Source organism: Molothrus aeneus, chromosome 4, assembly GCF_037042795.1.
Source record: "Molothrus aeneus isolate 106 chromosome 4, BPBGC_Maene_1.0, whole genome shotgun sequence".
In the NCBI taxonomy this organism is placed as follows: domain Eukaryota; kingdom Metazoa; phylum Chordata; class Aves; order Passeriformes; family Icteridae; genus Molothrus; species Molothrus aeneus.
This window is the reverse complement of record NC_089649.1, coordinates 24639734-24663499: the sequence shown is the minus strand read 5'-3', so window position 1 is coordinate 24663499 and position 23766 is coordinate 24639734. Positions and strand designations below refer to the sequence as shown.

General features: G+C 39.9%; 1 protein-coding gene across 4 annotated transcripts; it reads right to left on the bottom strand.

Annotated features, from left to right (window-relative positions):
* Positions 1–1778: 1778 nt before the first annotated feature.
* Positions 1779–22491, bottom strand: YTHDC1 (YTH N6-methyladenosine RNA binding protein C1). Of its 4 annotated transcripts, XM_066548098.1 has the most exons (18): positions 22360–22491; positions 18522–18623; positions 17597–17925; positions 17110–17464; positions 15767–15856; positions 15200–15253; positions 14503–14597; positions 12554–12662; positions 12336–12453; positions 11407–11491; positions 9347–9513; positions 6777–6859; positions 5330–5366; positions 5198–5237; positions 5033–5095; positions 3433–3567; positions 2586–2793; positions 1779–2194 (listed from the first exon to the last, which is right to left on the bottom strand). In XM_066548098.1, the coding sequence occupies exons 1-18, from the start codon at positions 22385–22387 to the stop codon at positions 2145–2147; spliced, it is 2148 nt and encodes a 715-aa protein (XP_066404195.1). In that variant the 5' UTR covers positions 22388–22491; the 3' UTR covers positions 1779–2144. The 4 variants fall into 4 exon arrangements, with proteins under 4 accessions (XP_066404195.1, XP_066404197.1, XP_066404196.1 ...); XM_066548100.1 differs by lacking the exon at positions 15200–15253; XM_066548099.1 differs by lacking the exon at positions 1779–2194 and having other exon boundaries at positions 2227–2793.
* Positions 22492–23766: the final 1275 nt, after the last annotated feature.

Genomic DNA, 23766 nt, shown 5'->3' with positions numbered 1-23766 from the left:
CAGATAGGAGTGGTAGTAAACGTAGTACCTCTTTAACAGGTGTTAAAAATGCCTGTAAAATGCTGCTAGTCCAGGCCTCCTGTTCCAGGTAAGGTTATTTCACTGCTGTGTCAGCTTACTCAAGAAAAATCCCACTCAGATTTTAACTGATATTTTTAAATATTCTGGAATTGTTTTAAAACAGAACATGATTATTTGTTTACATAATAAAATTCCTTATGCCACATCAACTTTTTTTTATTAGCATTGTCATGTTCCAGCATCTGCTTAAACTTCTTCACACTACAACACAGACAAAAGCTCAACTGTTTCCAAACTACAGAGGGGTTACAAGAAGAATACTGCATATCATGGCAATTTCTGGTATACTGTTCCTGTTGTCATGATGGGATCATAACCAGGAATATGCACAGTGAATAGAAAGGGGAACTGCATGACACTAAGGCCCCAAATCAGAAAGGGGTTGCTGTAACTGTTCAGAGCTGGGTGGGTCCCTAGGCACAGCTCCATCAGGCTGCATCACTATGAGCTCCTGTCACCCAGTTGCTGAGATGTCAGTTTGGATGCCAGAAGGCCAGCAAGCCCCTCCCAGCATGCTGCACAGGTATTGGTCAGACAGGGCTAACAAAGGACACTGGAAATAAGATAGATGGGAAAAGCTGGACAAAGTGCTCCACAGTACCTGTAAGGCGGTGCATCATTTCTGTAACCTACTCTGAGTAATTTGGCTTATCTAGTACTGAATTTAAAAAGTAAAACAACCAATCAACCAATCCAAACAAAAAACCTCAAAACCAAAACCCCCTCCTCATTTTAGAGTCTGTATATAATGCAGAGAAAGATATCAAAGTATGAGGGTGGTCTGTGACACATTTCTCCAATTAGACACAGAATGTATTCTAAATCTGACAGACTGATCTAATCCTCCAGCTAGCAGGCTACTTCTCTGTGCACAATAAACTGTGCTGAGGAGCCCAAACACATATTCATCAGCCTCTAGTACTGCTTAAAGAAGCCAAACATATTTGTACATTGGAGATCTAACCTTTTGTCTAACATATGTAGATGTCTACTGTGACTGTAGACTAAAATAAACAGAGCACAAACTGTTGCCAGATCAATAAACCACATTTCCACAAATGCCACACAGTGGCCAGTCCTATACTAGCATTTATAAAACCAGCTGCAGCCCCCAGCAGGGTGGAGCTGGAGGTGTTTAAAGCACAGTCTGGATTTGTTACATGAGAAGACACTGAAGGAAGTTTATGAAGAAGTCCACCAAGGCAGTGCTACTCTTACAAGTTTTGGAAAGTTGGAAATTGCTGAATAAACTGAAGAACTTTCAGTACAAGTTTTAATTTTTTTACGCCCCCTCACATTTTTACCATTGGCATAGATAAAATACTTCTTATTTCAAAGAAGTAACAAGTGATCACTACAAAGAACATAGGTACAGACTCTGGATCTTACAGGACTAACACATTCCTGAGACAGGTATGTCGTGGCTGAGGACAGCCTCTCAGCAGCTTGAAGATGGTATTATTATGTTGAAGACGTAGGGACTTAACTATGATGAGCTGAGGGAGTTATTGGCCACTTCACTATGGAAACGGAAATGCAATTACCTTTTATATCAACAGTCCTTTTCCTTAATTCAGGCTTCAGATCAGTTTTGTTTACCACAAAGAACACTTGAACTACTTCTGAACATAGATCTTTTTCTAGAACTGCTGGAATCTAGCAAAGCTGTCAAGCTTAGAAAACCAAGAAACCCGACATGGAGTTTTAAACATTTCAATAGTTACCAATTTATTTTTATAAAAAAAAAATGGTAGCAACGTAGAATACAGCAATATTTTCTGGTTCCACGTACGCAGGTTGTGAACATTCCAAGCAATGTGTACATTTTGGAGAGACCAGACAAGAGAATTGACCAAAATGTTACTGAACACAGGAAGATTTTTAAAAAAGGCTAAAAATTAAGTATCAATAGTGTCTTCTTAATATTGCTTTCCTTACTGAAGACTGAAAATAAACCACTTGACTTCACAGATAGGGTTAAAAAATGGGGGGGAAAGGGGGGGGGGGGGAAAAGGCTGCTACAACACTGCCATACCGTCAAAAAAAAAGAAAGAGATCATACTTCAGTATTTGCATACTTGATAGCAGCATTCTCCCATCGAACCATATGAAACTACAGGAAGAAAACATCAAAGCAAAAAAAAAAAAAAAAAAAAAAAAGCAGTTATCCATCAGTATTCAAAAACCTAGAATGAAGTCACTAAGTAGAACACTTATTGAGAATTAATCAATATCTACATTCTTAGCTGCTTCCAACTTTGTTCCAATAGAAACATGAAGTTGTGTGTCAGCTTTGTGTATTTTATTTTTGGCCTATTTGAATTTTTCCAGTTCATAGTTCACTGCATGCTTGGAATAGAGAGGGTCATTATAAATCCTTCTACACAACGAACTTTAAGTAGACAGCTGAAAATAAAATGTACTACTTGTAAACACACAAAAAAATACAAGCTTTTTTTGATTCAAGTGAGCACTGTTCCAGATAGATTATCTTCGGTATCTACCTCTTTCACCTCTGTCTCTGTCCCGGTCACAAATCCTCTCTCTCTCCCTTTCCCGATCACGGCCTCTGTCCCGTTCTCTGTCTCTCCGATTATCTCGAGGCCGGTCGCGCTCCCGCTCTCGGTCCCTCTCCCGGGGCCGGCTTCTCCGACCGCTGACAACAGCTTGTGTGCGGCGAAGGAAGTCATCTACTCTCATGTCATAGTCGTGCTGTGATGAAAGAAGAGCTCTGCTATTTTCTTTCCCAGATCAGAATTCCCTCCCTTATCTATAAGGCTGGCTGTAACTCCTCAGAAAGCCCAGTATTTAAAAAAAGGCAAACCCAACCAAACCAACTGTCCAGCATCCAAGTGCAGAATCTGGGGTTCAAATGCCAGACACCAGCAAGAGACCTGAAAGCTAAGGAGCTTCCAAGTCAGCTAACAAAAAACTTAATAATCCACCCTGTTTTCTGATGTGTCTGTAAGAAGTTTTAAAACACAAAATTCTGCTGATAAAGTAATTTGTTGCCAATGAGCACAAGCAAAGTTACAGCCCTGTCCTTACTCAAACCAGGTTTCAGGATGAAAATGTTCAGAGGTGGACAAGCCGGAAGCCAATTTAAGCATACACCTCAGTTTAAGAGTATGAGAATTTTTCACTTCCACCTCACCAGGGAGAGAAAGGCTTTTCAAATTTGCTGTAAGTGTGTAGTCAATCTAAACAACTGATCTTTCCAAGGAACTCTAATAAAGGTCATAAACATGCTGTTTATCATAGCAAACAAAGCTCAGGCTAGGCTAACCCTGGATCCCAGATTCCTACTCCAGCCTGCAGACTTGCATCCCCTCTGTCTGCGTGGACACTTACTACTCGTTTGTCTCTGTATCTCGCTTCATGGGGTACAGGATGATGTCCTGAGTATGGAGGGTGAGCTTGAGGTGGAGGTGCATGGTGCTGATAGTAAGGGTGGTGTGGTGGTTGCTCCATACCTGGATACGGTGGCTACAAGAAAGTTACAGGAAGTTCGTTGAAGCAAAGGAATGCACACAAGGAGTGCATCATTCAGATGGAAAACACAGTATCTATATAAATCTGATCACAGCCTCCTAACTGAACAGCAGACTACTTTCCATTGGGCTGGCATGCTTTACTCCTTCTCTACCATTGCTTGGAGAAGTCTGGTAACCACCCCCCACCCCCCCCAGCCCAATATCCCTTCCATCTGCATCTGCCTCAATACGACACCGTACACAAAACTACTGCTATTTTAATGTGGCAGTTTCAGTCCTGGGTTTTTTAAACCTTTGTGTATAGAACGTGAATTCTGCCCAAACCAGTGAGCTCTTACAGAAACAAGTAATACTCATTCCTTATGAATTTGTTTCTATTCTAAATTAAAAACAAAATAATTTGCAAGTCAAATTATTTGACAAAATGCTAGCCCTCTTCTTTTGTTTTTAACAAAACCTATTTTGGCTGATTTCTTTCATTTCTTCAATCTGCATAGTCCTCCTTTGCCTAGTACCAAAGCATCTTGGCTTGCATTTTTGTTACAAAGTGAGTAAATGAAAGCACTGGATTCTAGGACAACTACTTGGACTGCATGCAGAAGAAGGGAGGAGGAAAAAAAAGGGAGTTTCTGAAGGCTTAGCTGTTTAAAAAAACTGTTTTCCCTCCCATCTGACAACCTTGTTTACTTCCTTCAGTTGTAAGGAGTTGTGTTTCAGCTGACAAAAATGGGAAACTATAGGAGCATCTCTGTATCTGGCACTGCTTTTTGCTCATTGCCAGTACAAACAAGAGCCAAAAGACTCATTATAGGTATACAAAATCAGGCCAGACTTACTACTAAATATAACCAAAATAACCTCACTATGACTACTTCTCTTGACATGAAGGCCACAACTTGTATAAGTGAACTATCTACACAGCTGTAGATACGTCCACTCATGTATCTGCTCATCTTTCTGGGAAAAAAAGTGCACTTCAGTAGAGGCTGTAATACAGAAAGACTTAGTTTAATTAGGTTGTGCAGCACATTTTGCTAGTTTCCTGCATGCTTCATTGCCATAGCCAAAAGCAAGCCACTGCACAACACTAGAGCCCAGCAGCCCATTCCATGAGCCTCTTCAACAAGTCCACATGTTTGAATGCATTTGCTGTTTGAGAGCCAAGTATCATCAACATTTAGCACGATACAGAATGTGATCAAACCCTCCCATCTAGGCTAAAGGAGGGTTCTGCTATTTGTTCAGAGCTTACTAAAAATGCCAGACTACTGTTGAAAGTATATTTCAAAATACTTATGATAAGTATTTTTCCCCTAAAATTTTTACACTGTTACAGCAAAGGTACATTTTAGGAAAAGCAAAGAGTTGAGAGCACACTGAATATGGCAACCTCCTTTGGGGGAAACAAAAAGAAGCCGTATGCTAAGGAGAAAAATCAAATTCAACAAGACACAAACCATTCCTTGCCATGGTGGTGGTGGTCCCATGTTGTGGAACTCCCTCACGTAATCATTGTAGGACTAAAATGAAAGACAGTAATATTAAAATTTGTGTTGAGTGTCCTTTGGAAGTGCAGAAAGATGAATATAAAGTTGCCCAAAAAACTGCATGCAGTAACTTACCCCATTTAAAAATACATCTCGTCGAACTCCTGAAAATCGTCTGTTGGGAATAAAAATTTATAGAACTAAATCCAACTTATCCGTGCAGACAAGTTACCAGGACATTAAATGAGTAACATGAACACACCTTACCTGTCTACTTCGGGATATCTGGGATCCTTTATATACCCTGTTCGAACATCAAGCAGTATTAATTCAATTTACTGTCTCAAGTTAACAATCTTAAAAACTATATTCATTAGAAAGTATCCTTTCATTTTGTGGCTACTACAAAATTATGTCTACCTGCTATTACCCTCACTTTAAAAATAACTCTTGAAAACTTACAGCTTCTAACAGACAATGCAGACAAGTAGTATAATAAAAAAGTGACATCAACAAACCCATTAAGAACTTGCACACAGTACCAACAAATAGGCAAGAGGGAAACTGTGCAAATAAAGACTTGAAATTTAGTCAAATGAATTAGGAATGCACATGAATTTGAAGAGTGCTGCCTCCAGGCATTTAGCACGTGGCTGCTACTACTTCCTAACTGCGTATTCAGTAGAATGTGTATTCAGTAAAAAGCTCATTTCCCAATATGTTTTGGATACAACGCTATATGGGAAATTAAAAACAAACTAAAAAGTATCTGGAAAAGCTCCACAGGGCAAAGAATTCTTACAGCTTCAGTAAATCCCTTTAAAGAGCTCAGTAGAACGGTGCAAAACATCAGGCATGCTTGCACTACAATAAAATAGTGACCTTCATTATTTTTAAAGGAATCTTGTTCTGTTTTTTAAACAATGGCCTTAGAAAGATGCAGAGCAGCAACAACGCTTTTTGCATAAAAGAATGCAGTCTTTGCAGACAAGCTGGACAGATACAGGCATGTTCTGAACAGGTTTAGAAATCTACGACTGAAATAGGAGAATGCACTTTTCTAAGAGATGTGAAGCACAATTTGGTAGACTAAAAGCAACAAATTCTTAATAGCTGCTTTCTGAAGGAAAAAAAAAAGCTGTCATGAGCAGTGCTGTTGCTGTAGTACCACTGCAAACACTTCTTTCTAGGGAACAACAAACTTCCCTTCATCATTAGATCCTCTTGTAAAATGCAGTGCAACAATCCTCCTCCCTAACTCATGTCAAGCTTGTAAAAAAAACGCTCTCTGAAAACATAACTGAATGTCTACCATCATCTCCACACAAAGGCTACTAGTCACGCAGTCTCAGCTGATGTTCCCAGGTGGAAATTTCTCAAACATTTTCATTTGTTGATTAGCATCTTGACAAGTAGGTCAGATCTATTTTTGTGCCCATATTAACACAGCACTTGAGAAGATCATTCACAACAATGAACACAATTCAACGCTCTTAAAAAGGGCTCAGCCTAGGTTAAACTCAGCTCTCAAACCAGTGAAACCGTGTCACTGACTTCTTCGAGAGGTGGGTTAAAGCAGCAGGCAGCACTTAAAACGAGTCACATTTTTATATCCAAGTTATATCAGTATTTTACTTTTGAATTAACGAGGATATGCTAAAAGAGAAAATACTCATGAATTGGTGCACACAAATCTTCATAGTAAGATATTAACCTGGTCTTTGGTGAAACTCAGGGGGATAGTCAATCCTTGGTTTCTTTCTGCTGTTATGAATATCATAATCTTCTGGTCGACGCCTACACAAATTAGATATCAAAGATTAAACAAGGTTGCTTGGAGCATTTGTCACAGCAGAATACCTCACAGGAATAGTCTGAGCTGCCCAGGATATCAATGTAATCATTCTCAACTCTATTTGCTTAAAAATATTCTACAGCTTTAAATCTGAACTGAAAGAATCAGAAACAGCTCAATTACATACACTCCACTGTTACTTTCTGTCTACAGGAATTTTGGTAGTTAAGGAAGGAACTCTACCAAACTGTATCTTCATCCCAAACAAAAGGTAACAAATTTGTCTAAACCAAACTCAAGCTTAAGCATTAACATTACGCTTTCCACATTACATTTTGAAACACCTACTGGACAACAAAGAATTTCACAGAACATTGCAGTCAGAGGGTATGAAGACTACTGCATTTCATAGCTAATGGGTAAAGAATTCAATAAAAGGTCTACTTCCACAACATTTATAAATAAAACTCCACATGCTTTGTGAAATTGCAACTTTTAACTGTGACTTCCCTAATTGAATAGACCAATTATATTATTTCTAATAATTTATGTTCTAAGCAACTTACTAGCAATGCACTGGTGCATTTTTCAATTTAATAACACTCAAGCTTCCCAATAATTAAAATAATTACGGCTGTTTTCTATAAAAGCAGCTCTTTGACAGAAGAAATATTAAGAACTCTGCTCTTCCTTATAAAGTTACATTCCAGTTGCTGTTAGGCTCAAAAAAGAGCTGACAACTGGGTGCTTATTTTGCTCCAAGGTACATAACATTACTGTACTGGGAGACTAGTGCTAATGTAACAGTGTTTCTAAACACAAAGCAGCTACAGAACCATTCCCTTCTCACCCCCCTCCCCCTCCCCAACAGTATAATTCATTATGACAAGACATTAACACTTTCTTATATTGCTTAATTACTGTGCAACTTGCCAGCTGAGTAACAAGCTTATATAGCTTTTAGTTTTATAAATAGTGACTTCTCCCTCCCTTCCCCAACTTCAGTCATTAAAGCCCACCATACCCAGTTACTAAGGTTTTTAAAATGGAAGCAGATTCTTTAGTATGAGCAAAAAGCCCAAAAACCAAAGCAGTTGCATCTACAGCAAATTCAGATCAAAGAAAATAAAAGCTGGTGTAAAGAATAAACATACCGCTTTCTTGTAGTTTTGAGAGTGCATTTACGACCGGTATATAATATGATAGAAACAGTTCATATAGTAGTCCAACTACTGACTTTAAGCTGTAAGCCACATACATAAATGGAGGCCCTGGCAGGCTTGAGAAGGTGTGGTGGTGTTATATGTATAGTTTGCAGTCCATTGCAAAACCTTCACTTGTATATACTTTATTGCACTGGAAACCTCTTAGCTTAACTCCAAAAGCCATCTTGGTGTTCAGTCCTTTAAAGCCAAAAATAGGGGGGCGCTGCCAGGTTTCCTCCTACCTACTTGTTACAGTGTCCTTTTTTTTAAGCTCAAGGAAATGGGGACTCTTGTTGGGGCTCTGTACCTACCACAGGATGTTCCCACAAAAAGGTAACTTAACCAAAGGTTTCAGCCCAAACCATACATCAGTCTGTATGCAAAGTGGCTACCACGGGGAAAAGGTGTTTGGCAGAAGGGCTAGTATCAGTTCTTTGCAAAGACTTCTCCAATTCTGTAACAAGTTATACCCCCTTTTTTCTGGAAAATGATGTTAAGTTCATAAAGCAGTGATCAATAACCATGTCGATCCTCTAAAAATACTTTAAGTCCACAGGTACTGCCAGCATCTGGAAAGGTTGTATATACAGACACAGCAACAGCCATTCTTTTTGGTTTGTTGCCGGGTCTCCAAGGGCCACTTGATCCCTTTTGGAAAGAACCTACTGTTTTCAGAAGCTCAGCAAGATGTGTGAATTCAGTGGTTACATGTTAGAGAATATTTGGCAATAGGGTTAACACATCACGGTGACACAATTTGAAACAGTCCCAATAATGCTCCTCTTGAATATCAAAATAACTTAAATATTTTATCCTCAAAATGAGGCGGCATCTTCTGCAAAATTCTAAGTGATCCTTATAAAAGTCCCATATTTGATAAGGCTTATCCAGAGACACACCTGAAAGAAAAGGCTTTTACAAGATATTAACACATTTTTGGCACATAAATATTTCCTCCTCTCCATCTAGCCTGCTCATAATCAAGCCAAGCTTACCTACAGCTAGCATTACAAGTTGCATTAGCTCAATAAATGATCTAGTCTAAACTAGAGACAGAACTTTAAGAGCTTTTTTCTGCAAAAGCAAAGATCCCCATTTTCCTCTTGAAAAATGACAGACCGGGGAACCATGTGAAATCCTCAATGAAGCCACAAACTTGTCCATGCAGCTTGATTTGAGGATTTTCTCTCTTCTTTATCGCAGGGCAAGCTTTGACGAATCACATTCCTCCATCACGTTATTCTGACACATGTGCCTATTATCAGTCCAAAGAACGTTTCTAACCTTCCCACATCCCGAACGGGGTCTCGACGGGATGGGCGTCCTCTTGATCGGGGTTGTGAGTGCATTCTTCTCTTGTGCCTCATTTTATGAATGACTTGATACAAGTCAATACTTTCATCAGGAGGGAAGAGAAGACAAAGTTGGGTTCCACATTCCGGCTCAATTTCCTAGAATTAGTTAGAAGTTCAGTAGTGGTTTATAAACTGAAGAAATTAAAACTCTCCCCAAATATACTGACAACAGACACTTAAGGGAAAAAAAAAAAAAGGACACTTCAAAGAGATTTCAGTATCACTAGACACAGCAAAAATTCACTTACATTACCTTTAACTCTTTAGGTACTAATTAGAATTTTCATTAAATAGTCCAACATTTTGGGTAACTGTATCTTCCCATAAGATATACAGGCCACATCACTATAAAATCACATTGCTATAAAATCAGAGGACTGTTTTTCATCACAAAGAAAATGATTACTTATTACAGAAAGAAAAGTGACACACGTAGGAAAAAAAATCCATCCCAGCTTCACACACAAAGCCATGGCCTGATGAAGTTGACTACTACCTCTCAGTATGAGTTCTTCATTATATGGTAGACAGGTCCATGAAAATACCAACTCAAGGTCTGACCACAGTCAAAACAAGCAGTTTGTGTGCTTAGGGTTATTAGGAAAAGAACATGGAATAAGAAAGCCATTGTATCACATTGAATTTCATGTTCCACCCACACCTTAAATATTGGGTGCAGTTGTGCCCTTGCATCTCAAAAAATAGGGGGACAATAGAAATGGAAAACTTCAAAGCAGGGCACCAAGAATAAATGAATTAATACAACAATTCCTACATGCAATGACTGAAAAGGTCAGGTCTCTCCAACCTAGATTAAAAGTGAAATATGTGGGATATGGGGAACAAGATGGAGATAATGGGACCATCAGATACCGCAAGTTGTCTGGAGGAGAAAGGGACAGACATGAACTTGCTGACTCTCTCTTCCAGTACAACAACTCAGGCCATCAAATAAATCTAGCAGGAGCCAGGTGCAAAACAATCCCAAGAAGTGCTTCTTCAAACTGGTGACTGCAGGCCTGCAGAACACCCTCCCAAATGATGTCATAAAGGCAGATTTTCAGTGTACATGTCCTCAGAAGAGAGATCCATTCACAGTTGTGCAATTATAAATGGATAAAGGACAACCACTTCAGAAAATAAGCAGACTTGAAAAGCAGGGAGAGCAAGCATCAGGCAATGCTTGTCCAGACCATAACAGTACAGTAATTTGATGAAAAAAGCTGAAACCCAAGTCCAGATTGCAAGTCTACTGTAGACAAAACATTAGGAAAAAAAAAATTTCCTTGGCCATTTAACAGTAGCTAAGTTAATTGAAATACTTTTTTTTTTAAAGTTCACACTAAACTAAAAACAGTACCAAAACTATTGTTTTTCTTCTGCTACACGACAAAGCAAACATACCTGTGGGCAAAACAACGCAACATGGAGTTGACATTTTCCATACAGTATAGAATTACCTCCCACCTTGTCTTAAGAAAGCAGAACCTGTTATTTTACCCACAGCTTGGGTACACAATGACAGAAGTAACATACTTGCAACTCTGGTATGTCTGACAAGACAAAGAGCCAGCCCCACTTGAAATTTGCTTAGCATATATTCTATAGTGGGACTCTATGCCTTAAGCAATACAGTACATAAAAAAAATGTAATGCAGAGCACAACTGGAAACACCAAACCTTTTTCTTAAAACCTGATGCTATGTGGTTTGCACACTATACAATGCAAGGCACATCACATTTCAAATTCAGAATACTATACAGTTTTGAAGCAAACATTGTTTATCATAAAGATGAAAACAGAATTGGCACTGTATTGTTTCCTTTTCCTTCTTCCACAACAGCATTAGAGAGAAGCAAAATGCCTTTGCCATAGCACTCTACTCCAAGTAACTGCTATAAAACATTCCTACTCTCCTGCACATTCTAAGCTGGAAGCAAGCACTAGAGGATGTCAGTTATAGAAAAAAAAAGTAAGAATTAACAAACCTGTCCATCGCGTCCAATCTTTACTGGCTTATGTTCGTTCCAAGGATTGGTCAGGTGAGCAGATTTAGTGAACGGCAATTCCCGCCTAAATATCAAGTGGCACCATTTATAGTTTTGCCTCAGTTTTTATTAAGAACAGAACTAAAAATGTATACAGCAGGAGATTACATATAAAATAATCCTGTTATTCTTTGTACTGTTAAGTCTCTGAACATATTCTTATGGTCTATATATTAGTAACTGAAGATTTCACTTGGACTTACTCCAGTAGTAACTAATATAGTTCTTACTATGACAGGCCCTCCTTTAAAAGAGAGTATTTTGGTCTTCATGCAATATTGAGATTGTGCTTGTTTATTATCTCACCATCCGAATACATTGACCAGTCTGTTCATGTGGTAGCTCTTGGCACATACTTAAATCCCTGAGCACTGACCTAACTATGAAGCTAGAAGTGCTTTGAGTGGAGGTGGGAGTCAGTAGCTTCAAGAGTACCTTTCCAACACAGATTTTTCTCTAATTCAAAGTCTCACTTTTCCTCTATTCAGTCTTTCTGGCAGTCCAAAGTACTTGTACAGCCATGCAATGTGTTTCACGGGACTGCTGTAACTTTTTTCCTTAAAAAGAGATTTAAAATCTTTTCTGTAAGAACATACTGCTCACAACCTGTACATTATGCAATACTTGCACTACTTTGTATGTTGTTTCAGAAGAGTAGTATTTTCTTTGTTCAGTCAGATCAAAACAGAAAAAAAAATTAACGTAAGGACAAATCTTTTTCATCCATAGCTGTCTATTCAAGTGAGCAGTGAGGACAGATCTCTGGTTGAATCAAGTTTCCGAAGGATGCTGTTGGCACTTGAGTAATACGCAAAAGTTATATTATAATGCCTTGTTACTAACAGCAACATAAATGCACAATTGGTTACCTGCAAATCCAGTCAATTTTAAAGACACCTCCCAACATTTTTGCGTTCATTCCTGCAGGCAGCACCCAATGTATAGGTGATCCTCCATGATGGGACTCTGAAGATAATCTTGCAAACCCTGAAGGATTTTGTATGAATTGTAACAAAGATACAACAGAAAGGTTCTTGAGTATAGAACTCACTTTGACTCACCTTGAAAATAGCTCACTTTTCCTTACCTTGGAATTTGCCACTCTCTCTTACAGAAAATATCAAAATAACACTCCTTGCTGATCTAAATGCAGCATTAAGCTTTTTTTCATTCACTGGAAGTGTTGACCATACTCCCTAAAACAGAAAAACACCCACCCCATCACCAAAACATAACAGTTAATCTCAAATGATTTAGCAAGCATAAATATGTAATGTAGATGAAGAAAACAAGACCAAAATATTGTACTGGAGTAGAAGATAATAGAAAGAAAAACATATTGCTAAATTAATTTCCATCAAGAAGTATCTTAGCCTGCCTTGTACTAAAACTTTTAAAACACTGGCTTTTCAACCTTTTTTTGAACACTGAAGATGCATTTAGATCATCTACAAGACGTCCATTGTAATTATAATGATGGGCAGCTAACTGAAAAATAGCAAGGGTGAAAGTTTTCACATATGTTTCAAGTGACTTAAGGAATTTATGTATTATATAACACACAGGAATTATGAAAAACCAACAGAATACTACTAAAAGGTGGGCAGCTAGACTTGACTATAGTACTGCAGAGTTGCTGAAGACAGTCTGCAGACTTTAAAATTCTTTCAGTGAAATGCCAGCAACATGAAAGACACCGAAGTAACAATGTGAAATGGCAAGACAACTCAAATCACTTTGTTTAGCCCTACACATCTCCTCCTACTACTAAATATTATCTTTTCCATTTCACCAGCTGTTATGCAGCCACACAATAAAACCCAACCTGTTTTAAGGTGCCAGCTGAACTGATACAGAATAACAATTTATTGAATTACTCCTCCATCCATTTTCTGGGTAAACAAGCTTCAGCCTCAGAATAGGTTATACATACCAAAGTCAACATTCCTTCCCTTGCATTTTTTTAGTGCAGGTAAGTATTTATGCTCTACTCTGAACTCAGATCAGTATTTGTCTGGTTCTGGTAATTCACTATAGCCACCAGAGAATATCTGGGGTTTTTGCTAGCTTTCAGTCAGATTACATGGCTTTTGGTTGCTTGTAAAGCCCTGCTGTGAACTCAACAACCTATTACACTGGCACCACAAAAGTGAGTTTGATGAAAGTCCAACATCAAAGCACTGATGCCTCTACACTGAGAAACAAAGCATCCATTTCAATAACTTCAGGAACAAGGATACTACTGCAGCTCCATATGTGGATGATGCACAAAAAAGGACAGACTGCTTTACAGAGTCACCAGTCAGAATAGTGTTCACTGCACCTTCAAAGGTGGAAGGAGAGGTGAGAACCAAACATGCCCAGGACTCTGAGATTTGTTTAATCATTTTGATGCTACTTTCATCCTAATTTAGAAAATCTTCATTAACAGAATCACCTACTCTATGTATATTGTGTAACAGCAAATCAAGTATTTTCTCTCTGACCTGTTCCAAAGAACACATGCCAATACAAAACCACCAGAGTGGTGCAATGGACACCTAGTGCAATTCCTCAACAGCTGGAATCTGGTGTTCTGGAATCCCCCCCAAAGAACTCACTCACACCTGCACTGCCAGGCATACATTTCCACAGTAAGGCTTCAGATCCTGAATCACCTGATCAAAACTACTCATGTAGCATTAGAAAAAAGCCACACAACCTTCTGAACCTTCTCAGAGTACAGCAACAGGAACAGAGGTGCTGATGGAAGGGAGAAAATACCACCCCAGTATTCTGACAGAGCCTGGCTTAGGATGTTATCAAACAGACCCTAAGGCCCCTTTTAAGCCCATTCTTGCCAAGATAAATGGCCAGTGGTCAGGACCTTTTCTAGGTTACCCTGGAAGCCAAAGAACAAAGGCACAGCAGCTTTGTTGCTGCATCCACTGGGATCCAAGCAATGAAGAAAACGCATCCAACTACACACTCTCCCCAACTGAGGTGAGTGTGTCTGAAAACAGACAAAGGGCTGAGTTTGAAGAAAATATAACATACCTTTGCCTTAGCAAGTGATACATTTTCATGGTTATTACTCTTGATGAGAAAGAATCTTGCATCTTGGAGAATGTATTTAAGTTTGCTTGTTTGGTCTGAAAAGAAAACAAAGTATCAAATAAGCTGAACTGTAAATACTTACCAAACAGGTTGCTTTGAGTACAGATAGTTGCTTGCTTCCTTCAAAATACACAGTATCCCACCCATTTCCTATCTATGTATTATCACAGTCAACCACCCAACTTAAAGTCAAAGCTGCAGAGCACAAAATGCCAGGGGAAACCAAACCAAAACTCAGATATCCAAGTAAAGAAAAAAGTAAAATAAAATCAGCATGATTCAGTGATGTTCCGATATGTAGGACTTATTTCCTTGCTTAAGGATATTTGCATAAATGATGGGTAACACTCGTAACAAGCACAAACTGTTCAATAGAGAATGGTGAATGCTGTTCCTCTTTGCAGCTTTAAGCACTTCCTTTTTAAATTTGCTGCCTCTGCAAAGAGCACAGTGACTGAACTTTTTGCATATCGCTCTCAAAACATGCAAAAGTAGCTCAAGATTCAATTATCATGCTCAGAACAATGACGTGCTTAAATTGATTTATATCAGAACATCACTACTTACAGGTAATTTAATCAACAGAGACAATGGCTTGCTATGGGGCATGCATTAAAAATTCAAATTTAAATGATACCTTTTTGGACAGCACGAACGGAAGATGATAATTTCTCATGCTTCTTTTCTGAACCTGTGTTTAGCCAAAGTACATTTGTTCAGATTGAGCCTTAATAGAGATAATATACAATTTCTACAGCCTTGTCCCATACAATTTTCATTCATGACAAATTATGCTTTCTGGCGCGCACCCACACACACAAAAAATACTATTCAATGTGCACGAGTGTTTTGTTTTGTTGGTTTTTTTTTGTTTCAGTTTTGGGTTGTTTGATTTGGGTTTGTTTTTTTTTAAATAATATTTGAACAATTTCCTACTCAGAAAACTAGTCACTGAATCATCATCTTCCAAGTTTAAAAAAAATAAAAAAAAAGTGAAATTTCCACTTAAGCAACAGAATAGCATTAAAGTAACAAGAAAGCCTACTTCCCCCCAAAGGTATCCGCACACAACATGCCAGAAGTCAATACCAAATTATACAAAGCTACAGACCCTATAAATCTCTACAGCCAGTTACATTTATTTTAGGTTACACATTAAGATTTGATGCAAGTCACAATGACAAGCAACAAAAGGGAAGAATACCTGCATATGATTCTGATGCAGAACTCCCACTTCTGTCAAAAACAATTGGAGAGATACCTCTAGCTCTCTTCCTCTCCTTCTTTTTCTCGTCTAAAAGAAACCATAAAAAATAAAAGCCATACTTTAAACACAGGCAAAGTTGAGATTAAAAAGTAATGAGACAGGAAAATAGCATCAGTAAAAGTGAAGTTACCATTTGGCTTGCACATTAAAATTGTGGTTGTTGCCACAAAACTATCATGCACAGAAGAAGCAAATGCTAGTTACTCAAGCTTTTCATTCACAAAAGGAAGATGATTGGCACAAATCTATTAAATCTGTGCAATGTTTAGAGACAGAATTTATTATTGTTATATTTTTAGTAAGGGTGGGTTAGCATTTCTTTCCAGCCTTCACCTAAATGTGCAACATCTAGCACAAACTGTGTAGCAATAGTGATATGAGCTCATTTGCTCAGAGCTCAAAAACAGTAAGAGACAGGGAAACAAAAACACTGTGGCACACAGGCAATTATTTCCACTCTTAAGAAAGTGTTACATTATACCACAGAGTTTTTTAGGACAGTTATTACAGCTTCACTTGTCTTTAGGTTACACCTTGCTGTCTCTAATTCCATACAGCAGAGCTGAGCTAAAAGAGGCAGCATGTTAAGCAGGATGACCACCTATGGAGACTTCAGACAAGGAAGATACACAATAGGAATCTTAACAGGATTGCAAGCTGCTTTCCTAGAAAAAACAAACAACGAACAGCCAAACCCAGAAGTATTTACGTCATTAGCACTTCACATCTGCAAGTTAGGACCACTTACAATATACAAATACAAACCAATTGTTTCTAGTTTCTGCTTAAAACATTTATTCCATTCTAAATTTGCCCTAATAATTTCAACTTAGGTTTAGATTTCCTATGCTGAGCATAGGCAATACTTAAGATTCAGCTATCCTTCCCCAGGGACCTAATGTTTTACTACACCAGTCTACCTGGTCACTCATGTAGATGGACACCAAACAGCTCAACGCTGAATTAAAATTAACCGTGTGGAAAACTAAGCCATTAGATACCCAAGAAAGTACTAATTTTAGTGTTACAAAGCATTGAACAGCAAGGCCAAAGCAGTCAAGAATACAATGAATCCTCAACACAGTAATCTGGATATTCACAATTTTGTTTTACCGCTTTCCAGTACATTTTTTCCTTGCCTATGGTATTTCATAATTAACATCTTCCTGACTTCTGCCACCACGGCTTACTTTTGACGTGGTCAGGAAGTGGTTATTTTTCAAAGCAGTCAAACTTTCAGTGGCAAGGTATTTCACATTAGCATGGAAGATGCTGCCTACCTGATGCATCTGAACCAGACCCAGATCTGACTGACCCATCTGTGAAAGAGGCAGATTCAGAATCAGAATCGCTGGCTTCACTCCGTGTGTCATAGTCATTTCCTTCCTTCTGATCCCTCTCATCCTGTTCATACTCTTCTTCATCTTCCTCCCCATCTTCTTCCACCTCCTCATCCTCCTCCCCTTCATCATCTTCCTCTTCTTCCATTCCTTCCTCCTCATTCTCTGTGTTGCCTTGTTCAGAGGAACCACTACTGCCAGTCTCGTGATCTGAACAATATTCCTCAGAGTTCACCTCTTCTTTAGAAGAATGACTAGATCTGCTTGGTCTTCTATCCACATCATGCCTGATTCTCTGATGTTTAAAGAAAAAGTGAATCAGCAGTCATATAACATTGTCAGGATGCACACACAGTCCTAAGAGAACGTGCCTTACAAAAGTCTCATAAAATTGCTTTATTTATAAGGCAGCAAGAATACTTAATACCTCTGAACCGTCCGGTGTAGAAGACTTTGCCCTTCTGTCAATATCCCTCTTCCTCATGTAAGATTTTTCTGGTTGTCCTTTATAAGGTTCCCGGGAACTGCTTGACATTCGCATCTTCCGATCGCCATCTGGGCGCTTGTTTCTGTCAGACCTCTGGTACTCCTCAGTCTTGTACTCTGACACCAGCTTTCCCTTCGTGCTCACTATTCTCTTGTTATTGCTAACTGATGAACTGGGAGGCTTTGGCATCATCTGCCTCGAGGAATGCACAGAAGGTTTTTGCCTCTTGCTTTCAGCATTTTCCATCCTGTCAGTTTTTCTTTTTGATCCTTAAATAGAAAGAAATATCAAGTTCAGTGTTATTTCCGATATCAAAACAAAACCTGTACAGAGGCTTCTACGTCCTCTATTTTAGGTAATTACCTTGCTGCAGTCATAGGGAACATCTTCCAGTTGTAGGCTTTGCAGCAACACTAAAAACTGCTTCTTAGGAACAGCTCATGTTCTAAAACATGTATTTTACTTCCAAAATGTATGTGTTTCTCAGATTTTACACTTGGAAATCCTAATTTAAATGCTTAGGGGATTGGCCTAAAGGCAAATAAAGAACTGAACTGAAATCAGACTTTGCAACCCCTTTGCTCCACTTCCATCTCACTTCACTGAGCCAAAAAGGACAATCATTTTCTAACAGCAAATGAATTCAGAACAAGCCAGACTCAGCAACTGCTCTTGAGGAAATGGATCTGACTGTTTGCTTGGAGGGTCAGGTGAAAAAGTACATGTCCATGAAATAAAGACTTTTGGAACTCATTCACTCTTTGAATCAAGTTATAAAATCCACTACTTCAAAGACTAACTGAAATAAGACAGACATTTTTACCACTTATGTTCCTGCAGAACAACCACTACCAAAGTCACATACCCTTTTTCTCACTTTTGTCTTGCTCACTGTCAGGGTTATACAACTCATCATCCTGGTCAGGAGCATCAGTCAAAATGTCATCCAGAACGTTCAGTTCACCATCTGAAAATACACAAAAAAAGTCAAAACCAACCATAAAAAGTCTGGATATGTAAACCACAGAACTAGTAGTTACAAACCCAAACATTTCTTTCAGGGCTACAGATCAGCAACAATGCAAAAAATTGATGTCTTCTTGATTTATTTCTACACTTTCATTTGGAAGGATCAGGTAGAGCAATAAAAAAATTAAAATATGTCACAAGAAGTATTTAGACCTCTAAACAAGGTCCAAGTTGGCTCCTCATGTCACAAAAGCTTTTCAGAAAAGCTGACCTACAAACGAAAGCTGAACATAAAATTTTAGAAAAAGGGAGACCAAGAGGTAGTCTGAGGGCCATTAGTAAAGAGAAGGGACCCTTATCTCTGCAAAATTCTGAAACTCACATGATGAATTCGCTGTGTTAGAATGGTGGGTTTTGTGGTTCACTAACAAATAGAAAAAACATAACGGAGAAAACAGTATTTATTTGCTGCATCATCAACTCTGAGTTGTTCTGAAAAAAAACCCCACAACTTGATCAGAACGGCAAATGTTAAAGAAAATTAATGCCAGAGGCAGTAAATGACCACACCTGCTCACAAAACTTTAAAATCTTTCACAATTTCTGGCTGTTTCACTTTGCCTGAAACCAAAAGGGATATATGGTGATCCTATTAGAAGAAGGAGTCACAAGCTTTAGGGTAGCAGATCTATATTCCAAGCACTTTAAAACAGTGAACTAAGCCTAAACATGCAAAGGAAAAATAAAAAAAAGTATTAATTTTGGAATCTCTCCAAAATACTTAGCTCTTCCCACTTTGTGATTGATTGCATTTTCTGTGCTCAGGATAAAGAAACCAGAGCAACCTCCAAGGATTCAGCTGGTTTACAATATCCATAGCAGACACAAGGTAAGGACTCCAGTGCAGCATGAAACTGAGGTAATGCAGCAATTAAGTCCTCCAGAGTTTGGCAGCTTGTCTATCTCAAAATATTGAGCTGAGCCACAAAATAAAATTTACAGCTTGATATTGAAAAACCTCAAACATAATCTACACTATATATAAAAATTAGTATTAAAATTGTCTCTCTACTCTATACTACAAAATCTGAAGTCAGCATGTGCACTAACTTTCCTGCTGGCACTTCTCCACACTTTCAGTGGTAGGGGAATGCATAAGTGATCCCTGGACTGCTCAGTTGGTGTCTCTAATGCAAAGGAAACGGTGCAGAGTGAAGAGGATCAAACCTTCCCCTGCCAGTTTACAGTTAGCAGGCATTTAAATGCAACACAAACTTGCATCACAATTCTCTTAGGAACAGCCCTTTATGTTTGTAGACATACATCTATAGCAAATATTCTTGCTGTAACTGATAAATATATGAGAGTCAGATTCATGGCTGTGTAACTGCCAAACATGGGATGCAATTTCCTGGCTTGCATTCTGCTTGTCCACAGGAAGCTTGGCAAGTCTAGAGCACAAGGTTTTTTTACTGGACACTAATGAAAAAGAGGTGCACTGAGATTAGAAAATTAAACATATCATCCATCTCAAATCACATGTATTGAACCTTAGATTTGTTTCCCTCTTGGTGAGACAACAGCATACTTGAGTAAACTAGATTTAACCTACCTACTGCAGCAACGTTGGAAGGTGCTAAAAGACTCCAGTATCAGCTCATTCAGAAGTATGAGAAGGAAAATTTAACAGAAAATGCAACTCTGATACACACTCTCTCCTAAACCCCTTCCAGGTTAGATGGGCCTCATTTGCAGGTGGAATGTTAAAGAGGGTGCAGGAGACAGGAGCAGGATCCCCCATCCCCTTCTATAGGCACATCGACCAGATTTGTTTAGAAGCACATCTCCAGATTCATTTAGCAGCCTGCTTCCTGTCTCGCACTGGATACGCTGCTTGACTGACTTGCACAAGATCATTTCTCTCACTGAACCACCACTGTCAGTGTTCAACCTGAAGAGCCAAATTATCTCAGAGAGCTATCAGCAAAAACACAAAAGCAGAAACAGAAAAATGGCAGAGGACAGGTGTTTTATAGTCCATCACCACAGAAGAGGGAGGGACCAAATGAGTTCTTTCTGTGACAGATACTCCCAACAGGGCTCTCCTGCCGCTTGTCTTTTGTGGGATCCTTCCATGAACAAATTTAACTCACCCAAAATAGCAGGAAGGTAGCCTGGGAGGCCATTTCGTCTGCTGCCCAGGAGAATTAGAACTACTGGAAGGGTCCAAGGAAAAATCCGATTTGGCACACAAAAGAAATAAGACCCTGTGATCTAAAACTAAACAGGTCTGCAAGCCTTATTTTTGCTTTTTTAAAGTGGTAAAATGGCATTTCTCTTCCAATGGGAGCACTTACAGCAGAAATCAGTTTAGCTGCAAATGTGCATCAACACTTGTTATTCAGTCAAAATAACCCCTTTCACATGAGAAATAATTAAAAACAAATTAAAGTAAAAATATAACTTGACCACTGGCAGCGATTAACAAACACTAAAAAAAATTCCAGCCCAAGTGGATAAATACTTATACGAAGAGAAATTTATAGATGACAACAGCAAACATTTCAAATTCACGGCTCATCCACAGTGGGCGATCAGATCTGTTCTGACGCAACCTGATCATATCCCAATCTACCAGTCTTACAATAATACCACTAAGGATCAAGCACCATCAATAATTTTATTTATCAGCTCTGACAAAATCTACTGGGAATTTTCCATGTCATATAGTTTCAAAATAAATACCAGACAGCAAACCTTTACCACTCCAACAAAGCCATTTTGTGGACACATATCCTGCAAAAGGCTTTACAGGAAGCATTACTCTCCACAGAAATCCAAATGAATGCAATCCAAACCACACTACCCTAGTGATACTTTGCCCTTTTTATAACTCCGCAACTCTCTGCACTAACCACCAAATGGCAATCTGCTACACCTAACTCTGGTTTGGCTTCTTAAAGAGGTTATTTCGTGAGGACTGACTGACATAATCTCACAGATAAGATGCGGATCACTTCGGCTTCCGTGGATAGCGGTAGCCACTCATAAGAGCTGTGATTCTATTATTCGACACTAATTGCCCTAGATTATTATTATTATTCCAGAGTAATGACTCTGAAATCGTCCGATTCCTCTTACTCAAATTTATTTACCCACAGTGCCCAGAATTCACAGCTCACTGCAAAAAGCCGAGCAACAATCGGCAAAGATTCCAACACAAATTTCTGCTTACTAAAGTAACTACATCCCCCCACAGAAAACCGTGCAAAAAAACCCAAAACCAAAACGGCCTAGCAATCCAAGCAGAAACAAAAAGCCGCAATAAAAATAGCAAATACTTTTTGCGAAAACATAACCTGCAGTAACTCGCTGTCGATGATGTAAAACTTAGGGCCCACGAACTTCTCCCTCTTCGCGCTGCTCGAGTCACCTTGCCCCGAGCCCGCTGCTGCCGGGACACCAAAGTACGAGGGGCCCTATTACCTCCTGCTCCCCAACAAAACACAGGCAGCGCTTCCGCAAAAAACAAAATCATCCTCGAAGGGTCATCCCTGACCTCGCCGCCCCTCCGCTTCCCCGGAGGAGACGCAAGTCTCCCGGCTGAAGGCCCAGCACCAGCTTCCAAGGTGGCCCCGGGGAAGGGGGAAGGCTCAGGCGGGGGCCCGATCCCCGCCTGAGCCTTCCCCCTTCCCCGGGGCCTAACGCTTGCCCCCCTCTCTACCGCCACATACCCTTCTCCTCCCGGCCATCCGTCGCCATCCCGCCGCCGCGACGAGCGCCTAAGATGGAGGCTCCCTCTTCCTGCACGTAGCGCTTCCCTCTTCCCACAGGGCGCCGCTTTGTTTACGCTCCCCGCGTCAGAGCGCGCCGCGGGCGGGCGGCGGTAGTGGTGGGGCATGCGCTGCGCGGGGCCGTGAGGGCGCAGCCGCCATGTCAGTCCTTGGCAGATCTGGGCTGCGCTCGGCCGGCTGGGCGGGGAAAGGAGGAGGTTTCTCTGCTCTCGGAAGTGCGGGAAGCTCGCATGTCGCCCGTGCTGCTGTGGCAGCTGTGTGTGTGTGGTGTTGGAGCCCTTGCGGGGAGTCTTGAGTGGGGCAAAGTTTAACAGTACTTACTTAACCCCTGGTGCTGGGCATTGCTGTTCCCTGGTTTTCTCTTGTTTTTTTTACCTTCCTCCCCGCCCCTTCTCATTGTTTTTTCCTTTCTCCTAGCAATCAGGCCGGTTCAGAGGAGGGTTACCAAGCTGATGGAGGGGACTAGAGCACCTCTCCTATGAGGAAAGGCTGAAAGAATTGGGATTGTTCAGCCTAGACAAGATTTTGGAGTGACTAAATTGTAGTCTTCCAGTACTTGAAGAGAGTCTACAAGAAAGATGGTGAGAGACTTCTTACAAGGATATTGTAAGGGACTTCTTAGAAAGGTGAGGACAAGGGGGACTGGCTTCAAAATGAAAGAGACTAGGTTTAGATTATATACTAGGAAGAATTTTTTTATGGTGAGAGTGGTGAGGCACTGGCATAGGCTGCCCAGAGAAGCTGTGTGTGCCCCATCCCTGGAAGCATTCAAGGGATTAGATGGGTTAGATGGAGCCCTGAGCAACCTGATCTAAGTGGAAGTTATCCCTGCCAGTGGTAGAGAGGTTGGAACTGGATGACCTTGAAGGTCACTTCCCATCCAAACTATTCTGTGAAATATGAAGTGTGCTTTATCTATCCACATTGTTTTTAAAATAAATTTCAGTTTAGAGCGTAACTCTTTTCTACCATAATGTAGGTGGAAACTTTACCACCTCATCTTAGTTGCCCTTTTGGGCAGCTTATGAAGAAGCTTGGGCACTAAGTTGCATTTGCTAGTTTATTAGTATGTACAATACAACCAGGGGATTAGGCCATAGCATGGATTTAGGAAAGGCAGGCCCTTCTTGACTAACCTGATCTCCTTTTATGACCAGGTAACCTGCCCATTGCATGAGGGAAAGGCTGTGGACATGACTACATGGACTTCAGTAAAGCCCTTGGTGCCACAGCATTCTCCTGGAGAAGCATGGCTCACCCAAAAGAACAGGAAGCTCGGGGGAGACCTTGTTGCCCTCCACAACTACATGAAAGAAGGTTGTTGTGTAGTGGGGGTTGGCCTCTTCT

Bases quoted from the DNA above. Each gene is read 5' to 3' on its own strand.
- YTHDC1 (XM_066548098.1), bottom strand. From the start codon at position 22,387: ATGGCGACGGATGGCCGGGAGGAGAAGG. The intron at 6,860-9,346 runs GTTAGAAACGTT...TAATTTGTGTAG, and splicing joins CCCGTTCGGGATGTGGGAAG to GCGTCGACCAGAAGATTATG. The intron at 2,794-3,432 runs GTAAGTGTCCAC...CTTTCATCACAG, and splicing joins GATACAGAGACAAACGAGTA to CACGACTATGACATGAGAGT.